The 14824-nt window shown below is 40.9% G+C and overlaps 2 protein-coding genes across 7 annotated transcripts in view; one reads left to right on the forward strand and one right to left on the reverse strand.

The window, feature by feature from the left end:
* Positions 1-5138: 5138 nt before the first annotated feature.
* SRSF7 (serine and arginine rich splicing factor 7) lies at positions 5139-10623 on the reverse strand. Of its 4 annotated transcripts, none has more exons than XM_019647816.1 (8): positions 10365-10623; positions 9177-9357; positions 8784-8960; positions 7834-7908; positions 7643-7753; positions 6649-6702; positions 6092-6127; positions 5139-5435 (listed from the first exon to the last, which is right to left on the reverse strand). In XM_019647816.1, the coding sequence occupies exons 1-8, from the start codon at positions 10390-10392 to the stop codon at positions 5381-5383; spliced, it is 717 nt and encodes a 238-aa protein (XP_019503361.1). In that variant the 5' UTR covers positions 10393-10623; the 3' UTR covers positions 5139-5380. The 4 variants fall into 4 exon arrangements, with proteins under 4 accessions (XP_019503361.1, XP_019503362.1, XP_019503364.1 ...); XM_019647817.1 differs by having other exon boundaries at positions 7652-7753; positions 10365-10503; XM_019647819.1 differs by lacking the exon at positions 6092-6127.
* Positions 10601-14824, forward strand: part of LOC109385475 (tetratricopeptide repeat protein 39B-like) — an 11246-nt gene continuing 7022 nt past the window's right edge. Inside the window, exons 1-2 of one of the 3 annotated variants that reach the window (XM_019647815.1) lie at positions 10609-10689; positions 10844-10964. The gene's annotated coding sequence lies outside the window, so the exon portion shown is untranslated. The other 2 variants (XM_019647813.1, XM_019647814.1) reach the window with 2 other exon arrangements.

Here is a 14824-nt window from a genome sequence, read left to right on the forward strand (position 1 = left end):
GGCAGCTGACAGTCATACGAAATGAGTGCTGCTGGGCCGGCCGAGTGGCTCAATTGGTTAAGAGTTGTCTTAAGAGCGCAAGCTCTGAGCAACAGGACCACCGGTTCAATTCCCACATGGGCCGGTGACGCTGCACCTGAGCTGCCAACAGGTGGCAGGATGGCTCAGCTGGTGTAACAAGATTGCCTGTTTGATGGTGGCTACGCCCACCCACAACTAAAGACTGAACTAGGCATGCTGAGCTGCCGCCCAGATGGCTAAGTGGATAGAGCGTGCACTCTTAACGAGGCTGCTGGTTTGACTCCCACATGGGATGGTGGCTATGCCCATCTGCAACTAAGACTGAACACAGCACCTTGAGCTTAGAGGCCACGAGCTGCCAATGGGCAGCCAGATGGCGACTGCCGCCCTCCACAATGGAGATTGAAGAACAGCTTGGCTGGTCCCCTTCCCCAACACTGTTCGTCTCCCCAAATTCCCCAATAAAATCTTTAAAAACAAAAAAGTAAGAAATGAGTGCTGCTGACACAATGACTTGACTTTCCTTACATGGGTTAGGCTGACTCACCTGGGCTCACCAGCTTAGGGTGGTAAGTCTGCAGAGAACTTTCTGCAGACAATTTCCAACCCCCGTCTGAGCAGATCTCTTGAGTTAACAGATGAGAAGAGAAAAACCTGGCAAGAGAGTTGCAGAGTAGAGCTGGGCATTATAAACAGCAGCCTAAGGATCTCAATTCTCTGCAAGCAGATTCAGACAGGAGTAGGTCTTACAGAGGCTAAAGGAAAATGTGGGCTTGTAATCAAAATGGTGATTACAAAGGTGTCACAGAAGAAAGGAGGTTCAAGTTTTGTGCTTGGTTTAATAGATGAAAATTGATTCATTCATCCATTAACTCACTTTTTATTCACCAAATATTTAAGTATTAGTTAAGTGCTAGACAATGAGGGACAGAGCCTGGTACCTGCTGTCACAATGTCTTGTACCTGCAGAGACAAACAGCTGGTTACAGTGTAAATAGGTGTTCCACTATGGAAGTAGTTTAGTGTGTTGAGAGTAAGGGAACCTAAACCAGACTTCTGAACACATGAGAATTTTCCAGAGTGGGGGAAAAACATTTATTTTACAATTTTTTAAAAACTATACTGAAACACCATTTTTCAACAAGATTGGTAAAAATCAACAAGCTTGATAGCCCACCACGTGGGCCAATGGTACAGGAAACAGGCACTCGTACACATTGCCACCAGGGCAAACTAACAATACCTAGCGTATACCCTTTGACCCAGCAATTCTCCTCCTAGGCATTATCCACCATATGCAATGTCACATGTGCAGTGTGTTGTACAAGGTTCTTCACTGCAGCATTGAACTAGGAATTAGAAACAACCCTCATATCTATCAATAGGGAACTGATTGAATTCCTTACTCATTGCTCAAAAAATCGAGGAAAAAGTGAGTCCTTTCTAGGGCATACAAAATCCAATACAATTTATATCCTACATCCCCCTGCCTTCCTATACCATCTTTTCCCACTCTGTTCACTTTTTATTGGCCTCCTTACCTTTCAACTCAAACTATTGGGTTGTCGGAAAAGTCATGACGTAGTTGTTGTTTTTCGTTGCAAAAATGCGTCAACTTTTCCAACAACCCAATATTTCAGGGCCTTTGCACTTACTGTGCTTTCTGCCTAGATAGAACTTTCCCCAAAGCCCATGTGGCTTACACTTCCTCACTAGCTCAAATGTCACTGTCAGAGGCCTCCTTAGACCACCCTTGACACAACAGCAATCAACTCCCAATGCCTCTTAAATCCTTCGTAATTCTCCGTACCTGGTATTTGTTTCTCTCTCCAGAATTTAAGCTCCGAAGGATAAACTTTTTTCACTTTACTCCTAGGCTAGCAGTACCAAACACTGAAGGAGCACGTTTTTACTGCATAAATTATGTAGCAACCCAGGCAACTGAATAGTATACATGTTTAAAAAATTTGAAAGTGCCATTTCTACTTACATGAAAGATCTCCAAGACACTAAATAAGAAAGACAAGGTGTATATATTTTGTGCTAAAAGAAAAAAGGAGAAAATATCTGTGTATTTGCTCAGGCTACAATGGTTACCCTTTTGGGAGCAAACTAGGTGGCTGAGCGTCAGGGGTAGGAAGCTTTCTCACTGTGTACGCCTTGACTATCCTGCCAAGTCTAAAAATGAAATGAAATTGAAAGCAAGTAGGGCCATCAGCCTGTGAGAAAAAGCATGAGGTATGAGCAGTAGCCTTAACTGGCTACTGCATTCCATGCACTCCAGAATTATCCTTCTATCCAGCATCTTTTCCCCATTAAATCTGGAAAGAAAACCACCAAGTCAACAATGGTATAATCTACAAAGGATAGGAGCATGGGTTGTATATTTTCCATATGATTTTGCTTTAAAGGGGCAGTAAGGCTCTTTATTGATTAAAAAGAGCAAGGGCTTTAAAACCATAGGTAGGAGTCAAACTTTTCCTACCTCCTAGCAAGTTAATAGTACAGTATTGTTACCAATCTCTGTGAGCCTACTCCCTTTCCTCTTCTGTGAGATGGGGTTAACAGTAATATTTTGTTGTGGAGATTAAGTGACACAGTGTCCTTTGATATTTTTACCAGAATGGTAACGGTCTATCTGTAAGGTGTGAAGAAACAAAAACTATCAGGCTTTGAAACGGTTTACTGGTGCATTTTCCCCCCTTCAAGCTAACTGTGGATAATGCAGCTTTCAATACTATCATAACATAAACCTAGGCACCAATGCCCCACTTTGCCTTGTCACCAGTTCTCACCACTGTCCCAAACACTCCAAGACCAACCAGGCCCCTACTATGTTACACCCAGCGATACAATTATGTATACATCTTCTAGGTTACAAAGCCCTCCCTTCCAAAGGTCTCTAAGCAACAGTTGCTCACTAAGCCAGATCTAATGAACTGCTATTATCCTTCACTCTTTGTCAACTTGCCAGTTTATTTATTTTTTTTAGCTGAGCTATCCTGCTACCTGTTGGCAGCTCAGCTGCTGCTCAGCTCGGGCTGGACTCGAACCGCTGTTGCTCAGAGCTCAAACTCTTGAGCGAGCTCTTAACCAACTGAGCCACTCGGCCGGCCCAACTTGCCAGTTTTAAAGCTTCCTATTCCTGTTAGCATATCATGGATATAAATGTGCTCCTTTAGACTTCAAGACAGGCTAAACAAAGATGACAATCAATCCTAATGCCATCATTCTTTTAAGCAGAAGTTTGAAATTGATGGCATTTCAACACCCCCTCAGATTTTGTCCCCAGGACACTGCAAGACGTCAAGGGACCACACTTTCCATTGATACTTAGCCTAGTTCAAAGGCCAAGCAAGGGCGAACTACCACTGTGAAGTCAAGGGTAGGCAACTTACCTCTATACCTGGGTGAGAGGACCAAGGTACTATGTCCAAAGCACTCAGTGACTAATGTGTTCAATTAGCTCATCAGATCCAGGTTTAAAATTTAGACTGAGTCTGGAGCAGCACTTTTCAAATCAGTCACATAATGAACTTAACAGTCCCAACCTCTAAGAACCTAAGTGCACTGCACCAGTGTTATCACTTTAAGTATACTGAAACACAGAGGAGTGCTGAGTTGCAGGTGATGATATAAAAGGTGTTTGCCTAGATACCCAGGCTTCCCTTTCCCGTAGGGTAGAACTTTGTGCTTGTTTCTTAAAACCGCTCTTACCTACGACTCCTCCATATTCTTTTTATCCTTTAATACTAATCTCTAGCACACTGCTAGTAATCCATCCCAAAGCTACAGGATTGATTCCTACTCTTGGTTCAGAACTCCCACTTCCAAAAATTGAGTATCAGGATTGTTTGTTCTCTGTATTTATTGTTGAGTAAACTTATCTTTATATAATACAGAACAATTAAAGCTGACCAAGTGCAACAAATAAACCTGCCCATTATACAGCTTTGTATCAACCATAATTCAGCCAGTTTTGAAAATTCCAAAAACAAAGTATCCAAACTTCCAACATAGTGATCATTCAGACCACCAAACGAGGCAGACCAGTATTCCCAAACTGCAATGCTAACCAATAACTTGGTTAAGCATAAGGAAATGGACATCGGCAGATACTTGTGCCACCAGCATTGGTCATTTTTTGCATCATTTTTTTTGAACCAAGGCTAGAGAATACGTTGTAAAACTTGACCAGAAAACTCAAAATTAACTGTTACTGCCCTACTGAAGATTTTAGTCTGAATAAAGAATCTACTGGCTATATTATTATATGGTCTGATGCTAACAAAAAACTACTACATAAGGTATTACACTAAATATAGGTGAGATTTACAAACCTGCTTTAGTCTCATTAACATTTCTGGTTGACATCTTTAATTACTTTGCACCAGCCTGGCAAAATAAGATAAAAGTATGTTGGTGGTCAAAACTGAAAAATCTAGCTTGGGAATTAACAGATCTCTGCTCAGAATAAGGCAATCCATTTGAAGGGATAAAGGGGAGTATCTGGGCTGGAAAAATTTTGCAAAGCTGGTTTACATGAAGATGTTTTGTCCCCAATTCAGACAATTTCTCAAACATGCAAAAATGTTGGTATAAAATTAGCTAATGCTGAAAACAAAGAAAGTAACATTGAGAACTTCCTAAAATAGTTCTTTTCTGATTTGACACCATCCCATCTAATAGCCTGGAAACCTGTCACTATTCTTGAATTATCAGAAAATAATTCAGTTCCTTCAGCATCAAGTCCAATTACTTCTTATACCATTTACTTTAATGTAAGCTCTTGGCTTAGTTCTTGCCACGCTCATTTATAGGATAATCAGTGGTTCCTCTAGCCCAACAGATTGAGATTAGCCTAATAATATGTAACACCAACTCCAATTAATTCAGGGACTTGTCATGATGTAGTCATGCTATTAAGGGGGACTTGAGTTATCTTACCCGAAGCTCTAAGGGTAAAACGGAATTTTCCAAGTGTATGTATACCACAGTTAATGATGTTCACAACTTAACACCATTAAACTTTGAATGTAGGTCTGTAGGAACACGGCTGATACCAAGGTTTACTCCTGAAGCTTACCAAATTATCGATATTGAAAACAGATCAAAAATCTAGTTAGAAACAGTTTATTTAAATGTGCCAAATAAAAACCCACATTTCAGACCAGAGGATGTTAATACATTCAACAAAAATTTATATTATCTTACTGCTGTGAATTTACAGAGTAATAGTCCAGATCCTTTTGATTAGATGGTTGAAATACCCTTCCTAGGTTACATTTTACAGACATCACAAATCCCTTATAATAATGTAAACAAAATAACTTTTCCCTAAAAGGTGAACTTGAGAACTTCAGTCCACTCTTTCAGGACTTGCACTTCTTCGCGGACTTCCTGATGGGGACCGACTAAAAAGAAAAACATTAGGTTTGGAACCCATTAGTGTCTACTGAAACTTACTCTTCTCATGTACAACACCCAGTTTCAATAAATTCAAAGTGGCTAAAGATCTCTTCTATAGCAGAGATCTAAAGATCACAAAGATTTGTATACAAATCATTTGTCCTTGCTTAAAGATTAGGTTTAATATTAACAGCCTCCTTGCTAAAATTACAAGATTAAGTTAAAAAGGACAACTTTGAATTTTGAGATCATTAAATAGCAACTAGACAGATAATGTTTTTAGCTACAAGATTTCAACCTAAACATTTTTCATGTGGCCACTTTCTTTTTACCTGTTGTCACTATGTGGGGGAACAAAGCATGTTTCTCGACATGAAATTATACAATTAAGGGTTCACAGAACTCAAGGGTTCAAAGCACTAAACACATCTTAATAATCATCCTATCTTATGACTAAGTATTTCCAACAAAAGTATAAGCTGATATGATATCGAAGCAGGGAAAGCAATCATCTAAGAAACGTAGTACCTAGTATTTTACTGCATATATATAGCACCAATTCTCCAAAGAGCTCAAAGCCTGCAAAGTAGGCAGTAAGCAAACAAATTCTACAGAGGCCACACTTGACAGTTAAAACATGGCAACAAATTATTCAGCTTACCTTCCTTTTGGAGATGGAGATCTGGACTTTGATCGGCTGTTAAAACACGAGAAATTCTATTAAGAAAAAGTACTAACCAACCCCTTTCTAAGTCACAGTATCACAAAAACCCCAAAATTGACCTGAGCTTAAAAAATGTCAGGCTGCAGTTAAAATAAGAGCCTATTATTTTTGCTAACAAGAGCCAGTCTTTCAACAACTGTTCTTCATAAAATGAACTGCTTTATCATGATTAATCCTTTACACTTCGCATTACACACAACTATCTCAGAATGCTTCTCCATGCACCTATCATTCTAACAAGGGCCTCTTAATTTAACACCAAAATTACAAATTTCTCATTATAGTTTTATATCCCCTTGCCCAGAAAATCAGCCAGAATAGGCCATGTACAAATTAAGTTCTAATGTTTGGTTTATTAATAAGGTACTGTGCTCCCACTTAACACCTAGACTTAAGAGTTAACACTTGAAACTTCAACAATTCAAAACACTTTGAACTCTTTGGATATTGGTGCCATATAACTACAAGAACATTAATCAGATTTTTACCCTTACCTGCTTCTTGGTCGTGAAAGAGACCTAGATCTTGATCTTGACCTGGACCGGGATCTAAAAAAAAAAAAAAACATACCAATTAGTCCATATGAATAATTTCTTTAAATACCTCCTGAGCACATTATTTGGTAGGCTAAAACTGAGCAAGATGCAACTCTTGCCTTACATCAGTCTAAGATTGGACAGATTCTTTCAACAAGCTCTGGTATCAAATAAGTAAGGAACCACCATTTCAATTATTTGCTTCTATCAGGCTCAGTGAGCTGGGTTAATAGAGCTGGGTTACTATACAGAGGTACAATATTCTTTAAGTGTATAATATCTCAGAGAAAAATATAATAGGTGGTTTTTTGACTGAAGACTGACATGATTTGATTTTAGCTTAAAGGAATCAAATCAACCTCACAAAGACCCCTGAACTGAGATTTAAATTATTCAAGTGATAAGCTCAGTGAAAAAGTCACAACTGGGTAAAGCTTTATAGCTTGGATCAATAAGCTATCCTAGTTCAAAGACCATAAATTTGTCACAAGCCAAATCAGGCTGGCATGCACATCTTTGGGTCCTGCAATCAAATTAACTATATTTCAACTTGCTTCTAATTCTAAATCTCTTTCTGGTTCTAAGGGGCCTTCTTAGCAGGGATCAGGCATCTATCATCTTTTAGAGTTAGTATCACTTACCTAAGACAATAGATAAAATCTGACTTAAAGAACTTTTCAGCAACATGTCTACCCAGAGTGTTCACCTGGAATGATCTGAGGATTTGTGCTTTGGATCCTCCTCTATCATGACCTAACAACTCTTACAATCTTCAGTTGGGCTTTTCTATCTGTACAGCTAGATAATACCCATTTACAGGTCATGTATAAGTTCAACTTTTATCTCAAATATTTTCTGAAACACTTCAATTGTGTCCTCAAGACACTCTACTGCTGTCATTAAGACGTGACAACCCAAATGCAAATAAGGGGGGAAAAAAAGTGTTACATACTGGAAATACCTCGATCCTTTTATAGATCCAGACCTAGATCGTCTGAGTGAAGCTGAACGTGATCTGCGAAGAGAAACAGATCTCGATCGTCGAGGAGATGCTGATCTTGACCTAAAAATTAAACCAAAATTTAGTTTCATCTTCAATTAAAGTTTTTTATTGTTTGTTAAAATTTGAATTAAAGCTCTCACCTCCTTCCCCTGCTTCTGCTTCGTGAGCGCGAGTATCGCCTACCTCTGGATCTCGAATGTGATCTAGACCGTGACCTATTTTTCAAGTTAGAAAAAACCAAAATGTCAGATGGTAACTCATTTTTACAGTTTGTGTGCCTCTGCTGAAATCAAATCTCAAAACTATTTAAATTTAGTGTCTCATTTGGAAATAAATTCTGGGCCTATTAGTTGTTTTTTTTTTTTTTTTTTTTTACTACCTAAAAAAAGATTTGTTAAAAGCTAAATTACATTTTAGAATTACATAATATAAAGCACTGTAATGTGTATTTAAAATAAACCTTGCAAGTTTGCAGGTCGACCCTCTTTGGCCCATGGTCTAGTAGATCTAGACGATCTAGAAGTATCTATAGCCGATCGCTGCATCTAGATGTTTTCTTCAATCTAACGACGATCAAACTGACAGCCAAATGAGCCAGGTGAGGCTTGATTGACGCAAGAAGATTTTTCTAGTTGGGAATGTGGTCAATCTGATGTTCCTCTTTCTAAACCGGAGGGGGCCCCAATTGTAAGCCAAATTTACTGTTACGGCGATCACCGACTCAAATTTTCTGCCCTTTAAAGAATAAGGTGAAGCTAGGTGTAGATGACTCGAGGGGATCTGGCCTCTTATGCTGATCACCTCAAGGTCTAGGAGGATCTTAATTGTCGGATTTGCAAGGCGCCTCAGCATGATATCATAAGGCTCGTGACATTCTGAATCAAGGCGACTGACTCAAACGAAGAAACCTGAAAGGTTTTGACCAGGTTGATTATTAATATATTAACATTTGTTTAATTAAACAAAAATTGTAAAATACACCTGTACAATTAACATTCAAGTTTATATAAAAATACTAGTTTCTGCCTTGCCAATAAAAGAATTACTTGATTAACAAGTATACCAACCATTCCTTTATTAAAATAAATACCTGCTTCTTCTTCGCCGGCTATAGCGATGACAATCATAAGCATAATGTCCCTTTTCACCACACTCATAGCATCTATCATTGGGATCAAAGGGACGTCTGGCAGGTGGTCTATCAAAACGAGATCTCCGAGGCATGCCTGTTGATAGTTCAACCCTCACTCGGGAACCACATATCACCCTATAAGAGAGAAAAGACAAAATTCTAATGCTAACAAAAATACTTGTGACTTCTTTATGAGCCCTTCCAACTCCACCTTTGCTCCCTTTCTTAAGTAAATAAAATTATGATCAGCTATTTACAATCTCCAGAACCCAAATTTGGCACCTAAGCTCACTATCCAGCCCACAGGAATATTCTTATGAACACAAGTTTCATAACCAACATCTTACTTACTTGCCATCCAGGCCTCGCACCGCATCTTCTGCATCTCTAGGGTCTTCGAATTCCACAAAGGCAAATCCTGGAGGATTTCTTGCAATCCACACAGTTCTTAAGGGACCATAATAACTGAAAGCCCTTTCTAACTCTCCTTTGCCAGCACCAGTTCCCAGGTTACCAACATACACCTTGGTTTCTGTTTAAAAATGCAAATAGAAGAATGCATGTTATACAAAATTTGACCTAAGATTGAATGAATTCTTCGCCTCAAAACAGGCCATCCTGAAGATTGTGCAAAGCATGTTTAGTGCTCTATCAAAGATGGAATTTAGTCTTAAAACCAGCAAAATCAGTAAATTCCTGAAAAGCTAGGAGTATAACAAAATTCTTATTCTAATAACGGGCGAACCTCCAAAGCACAGGTACACATGAGGCGGGCTCCGCCCCGGCCCCGCCCCCGAGTCCCGGCAGCCCCGGGCGCGCTGGGAGCGCGCGGGCCGGAGGCAGCAGCGGCGTCGGCGGCAGGCGGCCCCGCTAGGGGCCGGACGGGGAGAGCAGGGCTGCGCCGGCTCTCGTCCTCCACAGCAACCGCCCCGGGCGCAGGCTCGCCCAAGGCTGCAGCTCCCCGCCCCACAGCCATTAACCGCGCTAGAAAGAGCTAAAAGAGAAAAGAAACCAGCCGCCAGACGCAAAGATTATGTCTTCATACCGACTCCGCAATTCGACCGACTATATGACGAGAATACGCAGCTCGAAACTGTCACAATTTTGTTCAGTCTCAAATTCACCCATGATTTTATGGCTGCGACCAGATCTGTCCGCTAAAGTGGCGGGAAAGCGCCAAGGAAATGCGCCACCATGCTCGTCAATGTGCGCAAAATGGCAGCCGAGGGCGGGGGGGTGTGGGGGCAGGCGGGCGGCTCGAAGAAGGGCAACAGGAAAATAGTGATTGTGGGCCTGGCTTGAGCTGGGGCAGGAAACGAAAATGCCCAAGAATTAACACGGAACTTGGCACAGACCTACAACCGCCATCCCGTCTTCCTTCAATACCCCGCCCCCGCTGCCTCCGGCTTCGTATGGTGTGCGCCGAAGCCGCCATTACGCACGCGGAATAACCATCTCCCAACTGCCGCGCCAACCCCACGGCCTCGCAATACTCGCTACACCCACAGCAACATCCCTCCGTGGCCCCTAGCCTCTTACCTCCTCCGTACCGCCCGTAACGCGACATGATGACTGCACGGCCCACGAGCTGTGTTTAGCTCGCAGTACTCAAGAAGGAGTAACACAAAAGCCACAACACACACTCGCTCGCCAACGGTCCGCCGGCACTACGAGGAAGAGCCTGGGTTCGTGCTTATATACGCGGCGGCTGGGGCTATTTGCGCATGCGCTATCTCGACGCTCTGCGCGGCACAAAGGAGCTGGGCGGAAACAGCCTAGCAGCAACGCGGAGGGAACTGAAGAAGCTAAGACTCCGAGCACAGGCGGAGGGATACGTTTCCATGGCAACGCCAATATCTCGCCGGTAAACCTCTCGCCAGTAAACCCCTCGCCTTCCCCGCGGTGTCCCTCCCCTCCCTCCTCCTTTCCCTGTACCCTCCTCTTTTTTTCTTCCCTTCTCCCTTCCCTCTTTAATTCCCCCAATCTAGGGATCCTCAACTCTAGTAATCTTACTACAGGTGCATTAGACCAGCCTTATGGAAGTGTAAAATCTAACCGCTGATGTTGCAGCCGTCGCCGCCGTTCTCCTCGGGGACTTGGCCTACACTCCTTCTTAATGATCTTTGGGGCTCTTCAGAGGTAATCCGGAGTTTGGCCAGGGTGAGAACTCATTGAACATGGCCATTCTGAATAGTGGTCTCTGCATATAGGCCTGTAAAGGGGTGAAGCCCCGAGGGACCGCCCGCCCTGCACCCACCCTCTAACCCCTTCAGAACCAGCCACCAATTTTCACCACCTTCGGAGTTCTTAAGAGTCAGGGGGACAAAGGAATAGAGGGTCTTGGGGGTTTTTTTTTGCCCCCGTTATATTGAAATTGTGACAAAACCCTAAGTCCTTAAAGCGTTTTTGGTAGTGGCAATTCTAAAATTATTTGCATTTGAAGCACAAGTAGTTTATTTGTGCTTCCCTTCTAGTGCTTTTTGCTTTGTATTGTAGTAACATCTCTGCCAGTAAATACTCATCCTGGGGACAGGGACTGAAGTCATCTTTGAGTAGCAGCCGCTTGCAGCTTAGCCACTCCATAAATCAAACACATGAAAACCTTTTTACTTAGAATCACTTAAAATTCAGTTTTGATTTTATACATTGCATCTGCCATACACCAACTCTACAAATACACATATAACTTGTTTTACCATCCACCAAAAACACATTATGCCATAAATACTTGGAATACACAAGTTGGAAATATTTCACATAAAACAGAAAGTTCTTAGGTATTTGGTGTTTTTTTTTCACCTGCTATATCTTCACTTGGTGTGTGTAGGTGTAGGATACAGAGTATAGGAGAAAGGAGGCATAGTTGAATAAGTTTATTCAGGTGAATGAAGTATGGATTCTTTCCAGGTAATCCTATAAATTTATACATGTATATTTTTTCAGATTTATCAAATTATGGAATTAATCTGTCTCAAGGATCTCTAGTAATAAAACAGAAGCTCTATAGAGTATATTTGTTCATTAAACTTTTGTTATTTTTTGTTCCTTATTTTATGTTCTTTTTTTGTTTTTTGTTTTCATTTTGTTCTCCTTTAGTCTCATTGATTTTTGTTATTATCTACTTAACAGAGTTCTTCTCAAAAGGATTAAACGATAAAGACGTTTTTACATAGTCTCTGAAAGGTATAATATAATATCAATTCTATAAAGCCTCACTAATTTGACTTTCTTCTCTTAAGAATATATGAAAGTTGCTGTTGGACAAAGCATAGATAACTTATTAAAAGATAGTACTTATTATACTGCATAGCTCCTAATAGGGCACAATAAATATTTTTTCGTTCTGAACACAGAGTCTATTGGACGAAAGATAATTTCTAAGCAAATAATAGTGCATACAATACGTAAAGAAGGAATTTTCCAAATTACAACAAACTGCTTTCAAGCACATTAAAGGAAAAGGGGTAAACCCTGACTGGTTTGCCTGCCTCTCTAGGATACAGGTGCTTTAATAGCTAATTACATATTATTTATTTCTATTTAAAGAGGGCCAATTCTAGGCGGGCCTTTGCTAACATTTTTAGTTGCCATGAAAAAATAATAGTACTCTGTGCTATTTCTGTACACTATATACTGAGCACTCTCTCTAAGAACACATAACCAAGTCTTCACTAAATGTCAATCCAAATCAGGGAGATTTTAATTGTACAGAGTACTTTAATTGTAGATTACTGCTGATTCTTTTGAAATCAGTTTTACCTACATAAATTTTTGCCTCTAGGATTCTGTATCAAATTAAGATCACATTCCCAGATTCAATTTGAATGTGAAAGCTATTTAATTCAACAAATATTCTAATATTTCCTAATATGAAATACTGAGTAATTCTTTTTTTTTTTAAAGATTTTTTTTTTTAATTGGGGAACTGGGGGATGGGAACAGCGCTGGGGAATTGGGGAAGGGGAACAGACAAGTTGCTGTCCTTTTGTTCTTCAGTCTAGTTGTGGANGACGTTGCTTCACTGGCCCAAGTTGGCACCATCATTGCGCTCTTCCCGGGTGAGGCAGATCAGTCGCCAGCTTCTGGATGGCCGCTCTCGCTGGCTGCTGGCTGCTCACGGTAGCCCATGGCAACCCACTGCAGCAGGGGCTGCAGCCTATGCCATCACCAGCGACTCATGGCAGCCCAGCTCCAGGTTGAGCCCTTGTTCAGCATCTTAGCTGTGGAGGGCAGTGTCACTGGCCCTCATATGTGGCATCCGAACCGGGGCCCTCTGGCGTCCCAAGCCAGCTCTTAACCAACAAGCCACTTGGCCAGCCCCTGAGTAATTCTTAACATGTTACTGTTGTTAAACATTGATAATATTGTTAGTTTAGGAAGGGGTGGGGGTAATTCTTAATCCTTTTACAGCAGCTTTCAAAATGTATCTGCGTTTCCTAGATCAGTATTTCCAAAGAAGCATGAAAGAAAAAGTTCACTTTTTATCTTATTTTCTTCTCCATTTTAGTTTCACTTTTAAGTCATTGACACCATTTTAACTTGGATGTGAAAATCTTAAAACAAAACAAGTTGAGACCTTTTGCACATATATTGATTTTTAATATAAATAATCTGTAGTTACAAACACTAGTCTTTTAATATGTATTTATGTATGTACTGTGTACTGTAGGTCAATCCAAACAGCTGTGTTCAACTACAACTTCTTTTTTCAAAATTTTATAATCTTCTGTTTCCTCTAGAGTGCTCTTAAGAATTCTGGGAAGGAAAAATTCTTAGAGGCATGTTTATAATTCTTTCATATTGTATAAAGAAATTAACTTCTCATTAGCCAAGCACAGGACTATATAATCAGTACTGAAATATGGAGGGCAACAGTTAAAGAACACCAGTGCTTTGGCCAACTTCAAAGAGTGAAACTAGGAAGAAAAATGTGATGGAAGAGTGCCCCACTAATACAAATATTACCCAAATGGGTGATTTAGGAGTGTGGAGTGTGAAACATCTATGAAGAGAGAGGCTTTCTGAGGAAAGCTTGATTCTATTAAAAAGTGTGAAAGTGTAAAACCATTGAGCTTTAAACTAATCAATTGCGTTGTTCCTTCTCTAAAGACAGAATATTAATGTAAGGGACTTGGTCAGCTTGGTGTCTTAATTAGAGAGTTAGGGACAGCCAAGTGGCTCGGTTAGTTAAGAGCTTGTTCAAGAGTGTGAACTCTGAGCAACAGGGTTGCCGGTTCAACTACCTTAGACTTAGAGTTTAGCAGTTTATTCAGCACTGTCATGGAAGGAGAGAAACTATGATACTTAGAGAAATACTGCTCAAGACCACTGACTCCCTTTAGTGTTTTTTTGTTTGTTTTTTTAGATTTTTTTTATTTTTTATTGGGGAATTGGAGGGCAACAGCGCTGGGGAATCGGGGAAGGAGAACAGACAGGTAGACAAATTGATGTTTTGTTTTTCAGTCTAATTGTGGAGGACACTGCTTCACTGGCCCATGTTGGTATGATCATTGTGCTCTTCCTGGGTGAGGCAATCGGTTGCCAGTCATTGGTCGGCCGCTCACGGTGGCTCACGGCAACTCACGCTGGCTGCCAGCCACTCATGTAGTTCACGGTAGCCCACTGCAGCTCCGCTGCAGCCTACACCATCGCCGGCGACTCACAGCAGCCCAGCTCCAGGTTGAGTTGTTGTTCATCATCTTAGCTGTGGAGGGCGCAGCGTCACTGGCCCTTAATGTGGGATCCGAACCAGGGCCCTGCTGCTCAGAGCTGGTGTCCCAAGCCAGCTCTTAACCAGCTGAGCCACTCAGCTGGCCCTCCCTTTAGTGTTTTGATATTCATCTTCCAGTCCTTGAAAATGAATATGTTCTGTAAATTAATAAAAATGGTTTTAGTTTATAAAAACTTTTTCTAGGAGAGGTGGTGTGGTATAATAATTAAGAGCATAAACTCATGGAATGTGACATAGATGGGTCTGAAGGTTGGCTCCACTATTTAAT

The sequence above is a fragment of the Hipposideros armiger genome, unplaced genomic scaffold (assembly GCF_001890085.2).
Source record: "Hipposideros armiger isolate ML-2016 unplaced genomic scaffold, ASM189008v1 scaffold_116, whole genome shotgun sequence".
In the NCBI taxonomy this organism is placed as follows: Eukaryota; Metazoa; Chordata; class Mammalia; order Chiroptera; family Hipposideridae; genus Hipposideros; species Hipposideros armiger.